This window comes from Cydia pomonella, chromosome 1, assembly GCF_033807575.1.
Source record: "Cydia pomonella isolate Wapato2018A chromosome 1, ilCydPomo1, whole genome shotgun sequence".
Taxonomy (NCBI): domain Eukaryota; kingdom Metazoa; phylum Arthropoda; class Insecta; order Lepidoptera; family Tortricidae; genus Cydia; species Cydia pomonella.
In genome coordinates this window covers 28,663,329-28,678,469 of record NC_084703.1, presented here as the reverse complement: position 1 = coordinate 28,678,469, position 15,141 = coordinate 28,663,329, and the positions used below count along the sequence as shown (strand labels likewise).

Sequence of the window (15,141 nt, the reverse complement as noted above, 5' to 3'; positions counted from 1 at the left end):
TACAAAGAATACTTGTGGGAAGATTAATCCAACACGATAACAAACCATTGTACGCTTTGTTTTGTATTATATATTTAAATATTCGTTTTTTTCTTGTTTAATTTCATTATAAAATGTATATAATGTAGAGTTAAAAACAGGTCCTTGACGACATCAAAAAGGTGCATTACGTAATGTATAAATTACAAATGGGCCGAATATTTGACCGAACTATTTTTGTTTATCTATAAATTCTGATAATTCATAAGAAAACACTTCAATTACCTGCATCAGCAGCTAAAGATTAACCGCTTCTAAGACAATTCCCTAAAAATAAACAGAAACAAAAGCCAAGGGACTCGCTAATAAATTTTCAACCCTTGCCAAAATATAAAAACAGATTCAACATGACTCATTGTGCGTTTTAATAACTACAGGAGGACGTGACGTAACCTAGTTAGTTAGTGCTTCTGGGCATTTTCCGCAAATCGACAACCATTGTGCCTATTTTGCATGAAACGAGGTAGCGCTACTCTAACCACCCCAGCTCCTCCACGAAGCCTAGCAAAGTTTTCAGGTTGCTAATTGCCTCTCCTAGTGTGCACGGAGTCCCTAGGTATTTGTTCCTGTATACTTCTACCTGTTTGCAGTCTAGGAGAATATGTTTTGTTGTTTCTTCTTCTTCCATGCACGCTCTGCACATGGGGCTGTCCGTTTTACCCATATTGTGTAGGTGTTTGTTAAGTGTGTTATGTCCTGTAATTAATCCTACTATTTTACGTAGTTGGTGTCGAGGTGTTTTCAGTAGTATTTTGGTGAGTTTGTGGTTCAGTTCCGGTAGAAAATCCTTAGTCTGCCTGCATGTGTCCATTTCATTCGAGTATTTATTGTGCAGTTGTCTGTGATGTAGGTCTAGCTGGTTGTGTATATAGGATATTGGTAGGGGTATGATGGGCTCGGGTCCATATGCCGGTGTTTCTGAGCCTTTCCTGGCCAGTTCGTCCGCTGCATCGTTTTGAATTGTTACTTTGTTGCCTTCTTTGCTCACTTCCGTGAGGCTTTGATGACATTCGTGAGGCTTCGTGACGTAACCTAACAAAGAGTAACTTGAAAAATTCTGAAGGAGCTTACATTTTAGTGTCACAACCTAACAAACACAAAAAATATTTGCTAAATATTCGTAAGTTTAACGGAATAATTCAGACGAATACTAACATAAAAAAAACATGCCGAATATTCGGCCCATCTCTAGAATAAATGATTCTATAATAATATGTTATGACGGTAATAAGTGTGTTCGGAAACTACTCAATCACATGTAAACAATTTCAACCTCACGAAGGCATTAAGACTGAAAAGAACTGATGATTTCTGCATCTCATCAACAGGCTCGATCATGAGCATGGATTTCAATTTAAAATAAAGGAGGATACCTATATTTAAAAAATCCTGCAACAAGCATCTCTCGGTTTCGGTACCATCAAACAGATTTTAACACTGATTTTTATTATTTTTTCCGAAAGTCCAACTCACGATTTATCAGTTTTTAGGGTACCATAACCAAAATGACAAAAACGGAATCCTCTGGTCATGTCCGTCTCTCCGTTCGTCCCTTATTAGCCGCTACTTAGTTTAGAAGTTAAAATATTTTATGATTATATATTTTAAGAGGGGGGGAGAGGGGAGCTCTTCATACATGTACTCTTAGCTAAAACTGAAAAAACACAAGTAAATTTAACATGTGGCACATCATTAGAATAGAATAGGTAGAATAGAATTTGTTTCATTCATAAACACACAAACAGTAATAGACATACATAAAAGAGAACATAGTGAGAATAAAGTGTCACGAAATGGCCTCATCTCAGCATGTTGCTGGCGACTTCCAGCGCTGATCTTCCGATGAGACCTTCGAGTGCGAAATAATCACGGAAGGTAACAGGACATTACAAGATCTTTAATAAAAAAAAAAACATTTTTGATTACATGAATACTTTTGGAACTTCAGCCCCCTCCCCCACCACCACAAAAATTCTAGGTATGTAAACGTTAAGTATTAATATTTTCATCGAAAAATATTTTGAATATGATCGGTTGAACCATTACAGAATGTTAAAATAAAAACATTTACTGTGATTTAACTTACAATACTCTTCTAAACAACTGTACGGGTCCAGATCACGCGAGACTTTTGGCGGTCGGAGCCCGGGAAGCCGGCTACTGGCTACATGCCCATCCTTCACCTAATACTGGTACTTTCTTGGATCCGACCTCCCTAAGACTGGCGACTGGTTTGCGACTCGGGGTTTCGGTATGTACGCCACATATATGCTCTTGTGGCACGGACGTGGACCGACTGGGACACCACGGATTATCTTGTCAAAAAAGTGCAGGTCGTTTTTCAAGACATGCGTCGCTTAATGACATAATTCGTCGATCTCTTGCCACCATCAATGTGCCTGCTCTTCTTGAGCCAACTGGCATTATCAGGGATGATGGCAAGAGGCCTGATGGGGTGTCCTTGGTTCCTTGGAGCTTGGGACGGATGTTAGTGTGGGATGCTACCTGCGTAGACACGCTGGCACCGTCCCACCTCCAACGGACTAATGTAAAAGCGGGCGCAGCGGCGGAAAGAGCCGAAATTTTGAAACGTAATAAATATAAGAGCCTCGGTAGAGAGTACCATTTTGTACCTTTTGGCGTTGAAACTCTAGGTCCATGGGGTCCCAGCGCGCACAAGTTTTTTGGAGAAATCGCGAAACGTCTGGTTGACGTAACTGGTGACCGAAGAGCTGGCGGCTTCTTCGCACAACGTATCAGTATTGCGATACAACGAGGAAATGCCGCCAGCATCCTTGGTACAATGCCTCAAGGGCCTATTTTAGATATAAGCTAGTTATAGTAATCATCTGTATATATCCATTATGTATATTGTTATTGTCAATAAATATTTTTTGTCATCAAATAAAAACATAGTCATGGTGCCGCGTATATTTACGCAAAGAGCTGGACTCACATGAGTCTGATTTGTGAAAAAGGTGTAATTTTTTCGACGGTGAATGTACCACTTTTCGGCCTGGCAACATCTAGTTTCTTGAAGCTAAGAAACACAACTACAAGGATCTGAAGTCAAACGGGTCTAATTATTATGCATACGACACAGTTCTAGAGATCCTCGTCTTCGTCTAAACAACTTTTTTTTATGTTATGAACTCCAGAAATTACATGTTTATGTTATTATTGGTATTTGCAAGTGGCAACACTGCATTAGAAAAACAATTTTTCTTTATTATAGTATTAATTGGGTATAAACTAAGTCAAGGTTGCGAAGTTTGTTTGTCAAAAACAGAATAATTTTGAATCATGCTGCATTTGCTATTCCCGACATTGATAAATCGTTTGTAAATAAGGAAAAAATGTTCTTTATATCTGCGCAAAACAATTTATAACAAAGAAAATATCTTTAATTTTTTAACACTTTCTAGACTACGAAGTTCTCCATTGCAAATACAGAAACTCGTGGATTACGTGGCGCCGCTCTTCCCCTTATTTGCAGCAAGTAAATTCGCGACCCACTCGGACCCCAACAGATCGCTACAGAGTGGGACCAACTTAACTTAATTACGGCCGGACAAGTCCATGGACCAGTGGAAACACGCAAGTACCTGTTTTTTGCCCTTCGATAAAAACCTTTTTGTTACTTACGAGAATACTCTGACCTCTTTGTCGGGTGTTCGAAATTCGGCAAGGGCGCAAAAGAAAACATACGTGACACATTTAAATGTCATATGTATAAAGATAATTCGCTAATACGATTGCATGCAGAAGAAGAATACTAAATAAAACCCAAAGGGATCCCTTCAGCTCTTGAACTTGCTTATACTTGTAGTAATATACAAAAGTGCCGTCAGTGAATGACCGAATTGGTAAGTTATTCCGCATCCCCATTTTGACCTTTTTTTTACTCCAAATTTACATAAGCAAAAGTGCAATAATACATAACACATAACGTTCTTGCTTACTGAATCGCGTACAGAATCAATTTCGGGTTTCCTTTCGGTTTCTTAACTTTTCAATAAATGTCCCCGTTATTATTTTAATTCAAAAAGTACCTACCATGGACCTAAAATACTAAGGACGTAGTTTCGCTAAAAACAAAACTAGGATTCCATCATCCACCAATTTCCTAGTATGGCATAAGAGGCTTAGTCTACTCATGGCTAGAGAGTTATTTAAGCAATCCACGTCAAACAATAGAAGTAACAGATCTGATAATAATAATTGATAATATTCAACGGTATAGGTCCGTCACAAAAAAAAACAACAAAGTATGTGTACTTACCTCAAGAAACCATCTTAGGACCCTTGTTATTCCTGGTTATAAACCGTGGTTTTTTTATCATTTCCATTTATTTCAAGGGTGCATTTCCTAAGCTTAAATTATGTAACTTTCTCAAAGACACGGGTATTCTAAGTAACTCCATTTCAGAGATAATCAATCATAAATTTTTATCTTATAAAGCCCTCACGAGCGTATACACTTGCATTAGGGCCTGTTTACATATTGATTAGTGTTTAGTACGAGTTTATACATTTGCTACTAAACGTTAGTACAGTCAGCATCAAAAGTAGCGGATCAAATAACGCTTCATAAGTATCTACCATTCTGTAATTGCTTAACAAAAAGACTACGACTGTAAAAGATATACTTTTCAATGCGAGTTTTAGAAATTTATCTATATTTGGAAAAGTTATCCGGAATATCAGATACTTTTGGCGCGTTGTTTCATCCGCTACTTTTGATGCTGACTGTACTATCTCGGACGATCGATGTTAAAAATGACATTGGCATGTCACAGTTTTCAATTGTTTGGTTGAGTTAAATGTAATGCCCGTGTTAAAACAACGCTATCTTCAACATTTAATTACCTTTTATGAAAAAAAAGTAAAATAAAAAAATATTCTTTTATTGGAAAAATAACTATGCCATTTAGTTTCCTTAAACGTAGTTACCGATACCCCGAAGTTAACGAAATTCAATAAAAACACGGTGTATATTAATGATTTTGTCGGCATTTCTAGGTTTCCGTAGTCAACTAAGAACTCTTATAGTTTCGCCATGTCCGTCTGTCCGTCCGCGACTTTTCTCTGTGATCGTTAATGCTAGAGAGCTGAAATTTAGCACGAATATATAAATCAGTTATCCGAACAAAGTCGTAAAATAAAAACTAGAAGAAAAACATTTTTAGGGTGACTCCCCCTATACCAAAAGTGGGGATGATTTTTTTTATGGGTTCAATCCTATAGTGTGGGGTGTCGTTGGATAGGTCTTTCAAAATCATTTTTTGATAAACGTAATTTTCGCAAATAAACAATATGTTTCCCCCTCTACTTCCCCTAACTTCTGAACCGTGGGTACAAAAAAATATGAAAAAAATTGTGAAAGTAAAGCTTAGTAAAGACTTTCAAGGAATACTTTCACTATAGCGAACCTGATCGGTTTAGCCATTGTTGAGTTTTTGCAAAAAGTCTATGTTGACGGACGGGTAACTACGGAACCCTACACTGAGCATGGCCCAACATGTTATTGGCCGGTTCTTTTATATTCGGTCAGCAGGTAACTAAGCTTGCTTATTCTAAACAAAAAAACTGAGTTATGATGAACAATTACGAAAAAACGACGTTTTCTTAAATTAAGTATCTATTTTTTGTCTGTTTGTTAACTTAAACACCCTGTTGCTCCTAAAGTATTGATCGTAGAGTAAAATAAACATAACCTTTATAGGGAATTTTATGGTAAATCTTTTGTCCGAAGTAATTATAATGCTATTTGTAAAAATATTTTAAATATGAGCAAAAATCTGAAAAGAGGTATCTTCAACCACTCTTACACCCTCAGTACAACCCCCACCCTCGAGGACTTTTAGTATGTTTATTTAAAGACCACAAGGTATAACTATACCAATTTTCAAAATTACACGAATTAGTTCTGATTTTATTAATTTTCTTGAGCTACCAGTGGACATGTCAAGCTACAGTTACATCATCATTTCTGATACCTGGCTGCGTAAAAGAAAAAACCATTATTTTATATACAAGCATTTATTTTATAATTAAACATAAATCTGGCAAACATTCAATAATGCAATCATAGCACTATAATATTTATTATAATTTATTAGAAATATGTTTACTATTAAAATTTGAAAAGATAACTTGAATGAAAAATAATTAGTCTGCAATGCTTGTAGGCCATACAACAAATCGTGCTTTTAAAACTCATCTACAATTAGGCCATTCGCGATACACCGACGTCGAAATTTTATTTATTTTCTGAGAAATACAGCTAAGCAAATGTTATCAAAAATATTGGTAATAATGGAATACATCGCAGATTTATTACTTCAATACAGGGGAGATTTTTTATCAGTTCCATTTTAATAAGAACCAAAATAATACGAACCAATGAGTTTCAACTTAAACATCTTCTTTTATTGTCACCGCTTATTGTAAAATTAAGTAACCATAATATTTAATAATAAGGTACGTGTAACAAACTTTTAATAGAAAAGTGAGTAATGTGATTGTCAGTTTCAACTGCATTACAAGAAGGTTGTACTCGTAATGCACATTCCAACGTCCACGCGTCTTATGAGCATAATTGCCGTGCGTACAGATCGAATACAAGTGGTTTCCATAAACTCACGAGTATATATTATGTTTAATGGCTACATTCTCCTCTGATTTCTTAGTCAAACGTCTGAGTTATGAACTCTATAACATCTTCCATTTTGGCACTACGCGACATTCGTTGGCCTTTCCAATATCACATGTAATAATTGTATAAGAAAAGAAAATTGTGCAGTTATGTTAAGATATAACGCATTTACTACATCTACCAGTATTACCTAACAATAGTGTTATATCAATATATATAAAAGTGAACAAGAGGCACTCTATAGGTTTACATACGCAGGTTAAAATAAGCGTAGTTCGTGAACATCGAACGTGAACTAGACATGAATACTGATACTATTTTACAATTGCTAACACCAGCGAATATAGATTACACCATCTTTGTAAATACAGAAATAGATTTTGTATACATGTCGTCTAGTCACAAACTGATTGTAACCCAAAATTCGAAGTATACCTACGAAAAATTACACTAAGTGTTTACTATATTATAGAGTATCGTCTTCCACAACATTGTTTTACTTTTGAAAACGTTAATCACATACGCTTTGACCACTGTTTCTCGACAACTGACAGAAAATTTTAAATAAAATGGTGGCAAACTAATGGTTTTAATTTTAACTACAATTCATACTCCTTGTTCATTTCGTTTTCATTTTGAGAAACCGTGGCCATGTCAATACAAAAAAATCTACAATAGCCAAACAACAATGAGTTCCTAGATTAAAGTCTAACACCCATATCTTATTTACACTAAAGAATTGTAATTTTAATCAAATTGTAGCTTTTGCGAGAGTTCATTCTTTACAGTAAAGATTGACTATATTGCACTAGTAAATTTTATCTTAAATCCTGAACGAATTGTAAAGATTCTTCTAATCAATTGTTTATACCAATATTCGAAAGCTGAACTGTTGGGCACTACAATCTCTAAACTAGACGTATCGAAGTTAAGATACTTATTTGTACGACTTAACACACTCAATATTCTACACACTTTACACGTCACGTGTCGCTGTACACACATTGGCTATATGTGTACCACTTAAAGGTAGAGACTGCTATAGTATAGTCTGTCTAAGAATCGTGTAACATTGTAACAATAAGATAAGTTAAAAATATTCAAAACGTTTAACAAACACATTGCACCCAACTTCAACTGGCTATTTTAAGCATATTGATTTCGGTGTATAATAAAAATAAGATTACCTCGCTTCGTTTAATACTGGCAGAAAAAAATATACAAAGATAAGAGGCAACAGCGATAACAACACAAAGTTACAATTAGAAGTTTGTGTAGTTATCAATTAAATTGTCCAATTACTTTAATAGAAGACCTTTGACTTAAGAAGAATATTTTACAGTATTGCTTCGCATCGCATCCCAAAAGTGATACACTATATTCATTTGAGTTTTTGACATCGCTTTCGTATCTCCATATACATCCATATTACATAGGTCGATGAATCTGTCAAACTCCGCGTATTCATAGCAAATGACTTTAAATACCTAAGTCTTTCGTTTATACCCATCTTTATTATAAGTTATTTGAGTACCAGAAAACCAAATAAGGTTTATTTTATGCATTTAACAAGTTTGCTTCAGTGTCTTACATCAATCGAACCATACAAGACGTACAACTTTCTAATATTGGTCCGCTACAGAGTTGTGAAATGATCTAGCTTACTTTAACTTATACACTAAGCCTAGACTGAACTTAAACATATTTCTATGCCTTGCGTGATATGTATTGCAATTATAGAGGCGCATTAAAGCTAAAAATGTATTTTTTCTAAGTCTTTCTAACCATCGCACGACACCTAAGATTCCTTCTTTCATGTATCCCAAACCTTACAATGTTGTTCATAAGTCTATACATTACAGTAGGCTTAAACTAGTTAAGACAAAGATCATTGTTTAGGATCATTTTATTAATAGTATTTGTCTCTGGCCCATAATGCTAACAAACTTGACTCTACATTGTGAGGATATGTAAAGACTTAGAATTAAGACAAAATTACATCTAGTTACGTACGTAACTCTATAATTAATTATTAACAAGTGATATGTTGATGGAGAAATCACTCCTCTTAATAATAATTCATAACATTTATCTATTAACAGTATAATCTTGACTACTACATTTACCATCCGAACTTAATATCGAACTTCGAATACTAACTAACAAAACATACTGGACAGCGCAATTCAATACTTCACATGGCTTAAAACTAAATCTGCTTAAATTTTAACGTTTCGTAAATAATTATAAAAATAATCTCATAAGAAAATATTTGCGGTGTAACCTAGCGGCCGTTCTGTTCGGTCAGCACAACACAGTGTGCCCCTACTCATAGTGCGCGATGTCGGCCATTATAAATGATGTCAAATACGAGTACAGCGTGTTTCATCCGAATGGGGCGGTGACGGAAAATCAAGTACTATAAAAAGCAGCTTAATTTGACAAAATTTAAACCAATAATAAGTAAACCAAAGCACATCAATAGATTAAAATAGAAAACATATAGTTTCGTAGAAAAATGTTACGATTGCGTCTCTGGGCTACTGTCTTGGTAGATGACGAAATTTGGCAGTTACCGTTAGTCGCAGATATCTTTTTCGTCCACTGCCCCATTTGAATGAAACAGTCTGTTCATCGATTCAGATTCGTCAATTAAAGATCATTACACAGGTAAGCTATCAAAAAGTCTGTGCTTAATCTAGCAATTTGAATAGTTGTAGTACATATTGGATTTAATGATACAATCATTAAGAAACCTAGTAACTAATTTGATTCAATCCTTGAGAAAGGATTTAACGTAGGTATCTTTTTATACTTTTGGTATAAATATTATTTAAGATTAATTTATAATAGTCATAAATTAATCTGGTTATATTATAATTACTCTCTAAAAAGTAAACAGAATAAATAAATATTACAAATGATAAGAAAAGAAATATATTTTTCCCAAACATCCTCGGAAATGCCCTCGCTTTGTCCGTAAAATACATGTTTATCGCTAAATAAAAAAACATATTTATGTAAGTATATTAGTGTTGTGATTTCAGGTAATTCGTATGTTGTAAGCAATATATTTTTCTTTTTTTGTTCACATTGTTTGAAAAAAGCACTATCATATACTTATACCTGAACAATATTTAACAGGCATATTCTGACTCGAAATGTTCCATGCCTCGGCAAGCCTCGCTCTGCTAACTACAAGTTCCTCGTCAAAAAAACCCCTCTCTTTCCGTTTCTCGGCAATAATATGAGCATATTTAATTATTTTTAGAAATTCTTAGTAGACATCTTCAATTTTTTTAAATATTAGGGATTCTTTCAAAAATCGATTATTTACTTGGTAATTTACGACGTAGATAACCGATAATAGTAAATATGGAAAATATTAAACTATTAGTTAAAAAACTATAGTAGTAACAAGTACTGGCTAAGGTACATCATCTATGTCCCGTGACTTAGGGCCGGTACACACAGACTGCAACTTGTATGGGAACTGTGCGCCGACGTTAGCGTGCAATCGGTGTGCAGGTCCCATACAAATTGCAGCAACTTTTTGGACAGATTCGGTTAAAATTATCGTTTCTTACCATCGAGTATCTAACTAACGTAACTTTACCTAATACATTTTGATATAAATATTGACAACTGTCCAAGGTAAAACTATTTCCGGGTGCAACAGTTTCCACTACAATGATTTTTTGAAAAAAAAAAAATCTTACGGCAATGTATTGCGTGCATAGGTAGTCATCACATGTGACTGTTGTGAACGGCGACAACGAATACGAATAAGGTTGAAATTATGAGTAAATTTTTTAAATGCCTTATTTTAAAATAATTGATTTATATTGGTGCTTGAAAAGCAAATGAATATAAAAACAAAGGCCTAAAATATGGATAAGAGTGTAAAAGAAATTGCAATTGTTATTATTTTCCTATTTAGTGAGTGGTTAATTTGTGTCTTGTATGCAAGATGGCGGCGCCAGCGTATCGTTCTATTGTTGTCCCTATACAAATTACCTGCTACAACTTTTCCGGACCAGTTTTTAATATTAATAAAATGAAGTTTTTATTTATAATATCAATATGAGACCTTTATTGTATATTTCATTGTATAAACTTCGTTTTTAGTAATTTATGATTTTTATTGGCCCGTTTGACTTGTTATTATAATTCCAGGTTTTAACTCCTCTGGTGTTGCAGGCGTACATAGGCTACGGAGACTGCTTACCAGCAGGCGGGCCGTATGCTTACTTGCCACCGACGTAGTATAAAAAAAAATAGAATACCGTTTTGTAAAATAATCTCTCTCGGCGCAAAAAAGATTCTTTTTTGCGGCGATTTTCCAATGTTTACACACCCTTTGAAACTATCGAATTTGGTAAAAAATACTAAAAACCGAAGAGCAATTTGCTACGTCGACAATGAGTTACACGTGTAAAAGCTATATTTAATACTATGTAAAAATGAGCAAGCAATTTCGCGCATGCAAACATACTTAACATCATCACCATACAATCGCCAAAAGCAATGTATCTAAATATGGGACAGTCGCACAAAATGCATAATAGTACAATTAAAAAAAAATCATAAAATAGGGATCAAAAGAAAAGGGAATTAATTATTTGCCATAATAGTACTTACATTATGGACAGAATTGTTAACGAAAGGCAATAGAAACGCGATGTGCGTAGCACAGAGAGATTTTATGACTCGAGTTTACTATTTTCGTACCTCCCGTGTTATACACAATTTTTTTATTCATTCATCACACTTGCGAAGAAAAAAATGTTTTTTAAGCTAAATAACTGCTATATACGGTAAAACTGCAAATTTCTCGCCATTATGTTTATTGTTTGACGAAAAGACATGAAAGTACCCATACAGCCAAGATTTAAATTTGTTTAAAATATATTTATATAGCTATTAAAATATGACATTTAAATAATGAACAAAAGAAATAAAATAATAAACATCAGTATTTTTAATCTCTTTTATAGTTTGATTGGAAATGTTTTATTTATTACCTTCTTAGTTCATATGATTGGGTAACATACTAAAATACATTACATTAAAGAGGCTGTGAAGTAAGTAGTTGTGCTTGCACAGAACATAAAATGGTCAAATACGCCGTTCACTGAACAAAAGATTTCCTTTGGCAGAATTAATGTTTGTCTTCCTAAGATGTATTTAAGAAGTGGATCCACTCAGATTTTTGATGCAGGTTTTTCAGCGCCGTCAACCTCTGAGGTTAATAATTGTTTAAATTTAGGTTCTAAGTCTAGTCTGGTATCATTTTCAACTAAATCAAAGATGTAGACGTAGAATTCATCTACGTCGGTTTAGCGGTTTTTGGTTCCCTATACAAACTTCTCCCTCCCTTTCATTTTTAATGGATAATGTGATAAAAACTATCCTATATTCTTCCCCAGGACTCAAACTATCTCTACACCAAATTTTAACAACCTAAATTGGTTCAACGGTTTAAGTGTGGAGAGCAATTATTAACAAAAAGTTTTTGTCTTTCTTCATATTCTATACGTTTCTACTTAGGAATGGTGTCAATGTGATACCATAAATGAATTCAGTATCCCGAATTTATGCTTTCACTCTCAATTCCGGTAGAGTGCTATTAATATTCCTTTAATTTTTTCAAATATCAAAATCAACAACGCATAATAAAATAGTAATATATAGAAAATATAAATCTATTAAAATAAAAATACTTAATGAAAAATGTCCAACTTTGCCAACGCTAATATTCAAAATGTGTATTTGTGTAGTTACATTTGCAATTCTATTGTTGGAATTTGTTAATTTTTTGTGCTCATGATTTTATGTTCATGTCTTTTTTATAAAAATAAAACTGCAAATTATAGCAAACATCGTTTATTGTTTTTTCAATAGGCGTAGTAGCAAAATATCATAACGAACCAAAAAGCAAATATAGTCTGTCAATCAACTTCTTCTTCAACTGTCAGGAGAAAAAGCTTGAAACTCAATTTTTCTATAGGACGATAACCCTTATTTTAAATTTGCGGTATTGTTCAACTGACGGAAATGGCTTGACGGACTACAGGTATTGCTTATAGATTTTTTTTAATGATGCTGTGTCACAGATATGTGTGAAATGGAAATGAAAAACGAGCATCTTGCCGGCCTAGACCTACATACAGTATTGTATAAAATTTCATTAAAGTCCTCTCGTCTAGCCGCACCCGAAACGTAATAATTCTCAGCTATTATAAGGAACATACGAGGGGTGATCCAAAAGTAATAATAATTAAATACTTTTAGTCAACGAAAGCGGTTCTTGGCAAGTAAAAAAAAATTGAAATAAAAAAATTACCTGTTAATGAGATAAATTCATTTTTTTGTGAGTTGGAGAGAACCTTGCGTGGAAATCGAGAAAACTGAAGTGAGAGCCGCAACAAAGTACTTCTGTTTGAAAAAAATGTGTAGGAAAATATGCACATTGACTAAGCGGAAATATTGGGGGCCTCTAATTCTCCGTATTCTACGCGCTTTCACGCTGGTACAAGCAGTTTAATTTGGTTAGAACGTCAACTAAAGACGAACACCACGAAAACCGTCCATCTATCGTCCTTACTGACGAAAACGTCAAAAAAATTACGATCTCGAGTCAGCAGACAGAAGGATACCTATCAGGCATCTTGTTGAGCTCACCAGGACCTCATGCAGTATTCAAAAAATCTTAACGCATGAATTACACATGAAAAATGTCTCCGCTCGTTGGGTGCCTAGAATGTTCCCGGTCGCACAAAAGACCCCACCTACCCTACAAGGCTGATGTTTCAGTATCAGCCATATGTCATGCAGGGTTCATCTTCTTCCTCGCGTTGTCCCGGCATTTTGCCACGGCTCATGGGAGCCTGGGGTCCGCTTGACAACTAATCCCAAGATTTGGCGTAGGCACTAGTTTTTACGAAAGCGACTGCCATCTGACCTTCCAACCCAGAGGGTAAACCAGGCCTTGTTAGGAATAGTCCGGTTTCCTCACGATGTTTTCCTTCACCGAAAAGCGACTGGTAAATATCAAATGATATTTCGTACATAAGTTCCGAAAAACCCATTGGTACGAGCCGGGGTTTGAACCCGCGACCTCCGGATTGCAAGTCGCACGCTCTTACCGCTAGGCCACCAGCGCTTTACCAGCGCTTTAGGGTTCATATTGCCAGGAAAAACCCCATATTCGGCAGATATAGCCCCCAGTATTTTTATGCCTTCCTACGGCTGAAGAAACATCTTAGAAGCAATCTTGGATGATAGCGAAGTACTCGTAATGGCCGCAGTGAAGGAAGTACTCGTAATGGCCGCAGTGAAGGCAGTTTTTAAAGGTCATAAAAAAAGTTTTTTTTAATGAACAGTGGGTAAACGATGGTCTACCTATGTGAGTAAGCTTACTAAGAGCTTAAATTGTAAAATAAGATATGTTTTTAACATATTATTTTTTTGTGTTGGTTTAAACATGTGATGTATCTTTCATACTGATTATTATAACTTTTGGATCACCCCTCGTAATATCAATATTTCATTGCATGTTTGAGAAAAATATGATTTTCTTTCGTATGGATTTTGTTGCTATTTCGCCCGCTAAACCTGCGTCAAATACCAAAAGTACTGACCGTTACGAGCAAGTGTGATGAACATTTTATGCTTGTTGACCACTATAAGTAGTGCTAATAAATCAGAATTTTATCAACGACTGTTGTATCAAGTGTAGACGCAATCGTCTCGTAATCTAGCTGATCTGCTCAGCATTACTTTTAAATGGCATTTTCAAATACTTTTCATCGGAAAAGACATAGCAGGCCAGAGCAAATTAACCATCCGATATATGCGTGAAACGTTCTAATCAATGTTTATGAACATGGACACTAAATGTGTCAACAACAAGTGGTGTGTGAAGGGCGCCGCCGCCGCCGCGACGCCCAGTCCTAGCGTGTGCAGCGACGGGCGCAGTAAGGAACTACTGCCAGTGCAATTCCGGGGTGGTTCCGTTTTTTCTGTAATAATGACATAATTCAATTTAATATATTGTCGTAACTTGACTTGGTATATTTAGTAAGGTTCATCTGGAACAGAAATATGTTTACATACAAAATTAAAGCAAATTAACAAATAATATAATTAACTTAGGCCTCCCAGGTCTTAACCCTGCGGATAGGTTGCCATAGACATGGCTGCGTTGGCTGTTTGAATCGTTATTCTATTTTTTCCCTTCTGAGTCTCATCAGAATCAGAATCAAATTGACACCCAACTTCCAAAAAGGAGAACTGAATTTTACCGTAGATAGGATTAAACTCGAAACTGGTACGGTCGATGACAGCAGTTAATGGTTCACTTAATATTGGACAGTTCTTAGCATAAGTATGTAAAACCGAATTTCATTGAACCGCGAATTGCTAAAGAATCAATTTCCTCG

General features: G+C 35.1%; 1 protein-coding gene across 2 annotated transcripts in view; it reads right to left on the bottom strand.

Moving 5' to 3' along the window:
- Positions 1-6,062: 6,062 nt before the first annotated feature.
- Positions 6,063-15,141, bottom strand: part of LOC133527901 (acetylcholinesterase-like) — a 99,356-nt gene continuing 90,277 nt past the window's right edge. For both annotated transcript variants that reach the window (XM_061865111.1, XM_061865098.1), the window contains one exon: positions 6,063-14,721. In XM_061865111.1, coding sequence (XP_061721095.1) covers positions 14,567-14,721 — 155 coding nt within the window. In that variant the 3' untranslated portion in view covers positions 6,063-14,566. The remainder of the gene's footprint in view (positions 14,722-15,141) is intronic.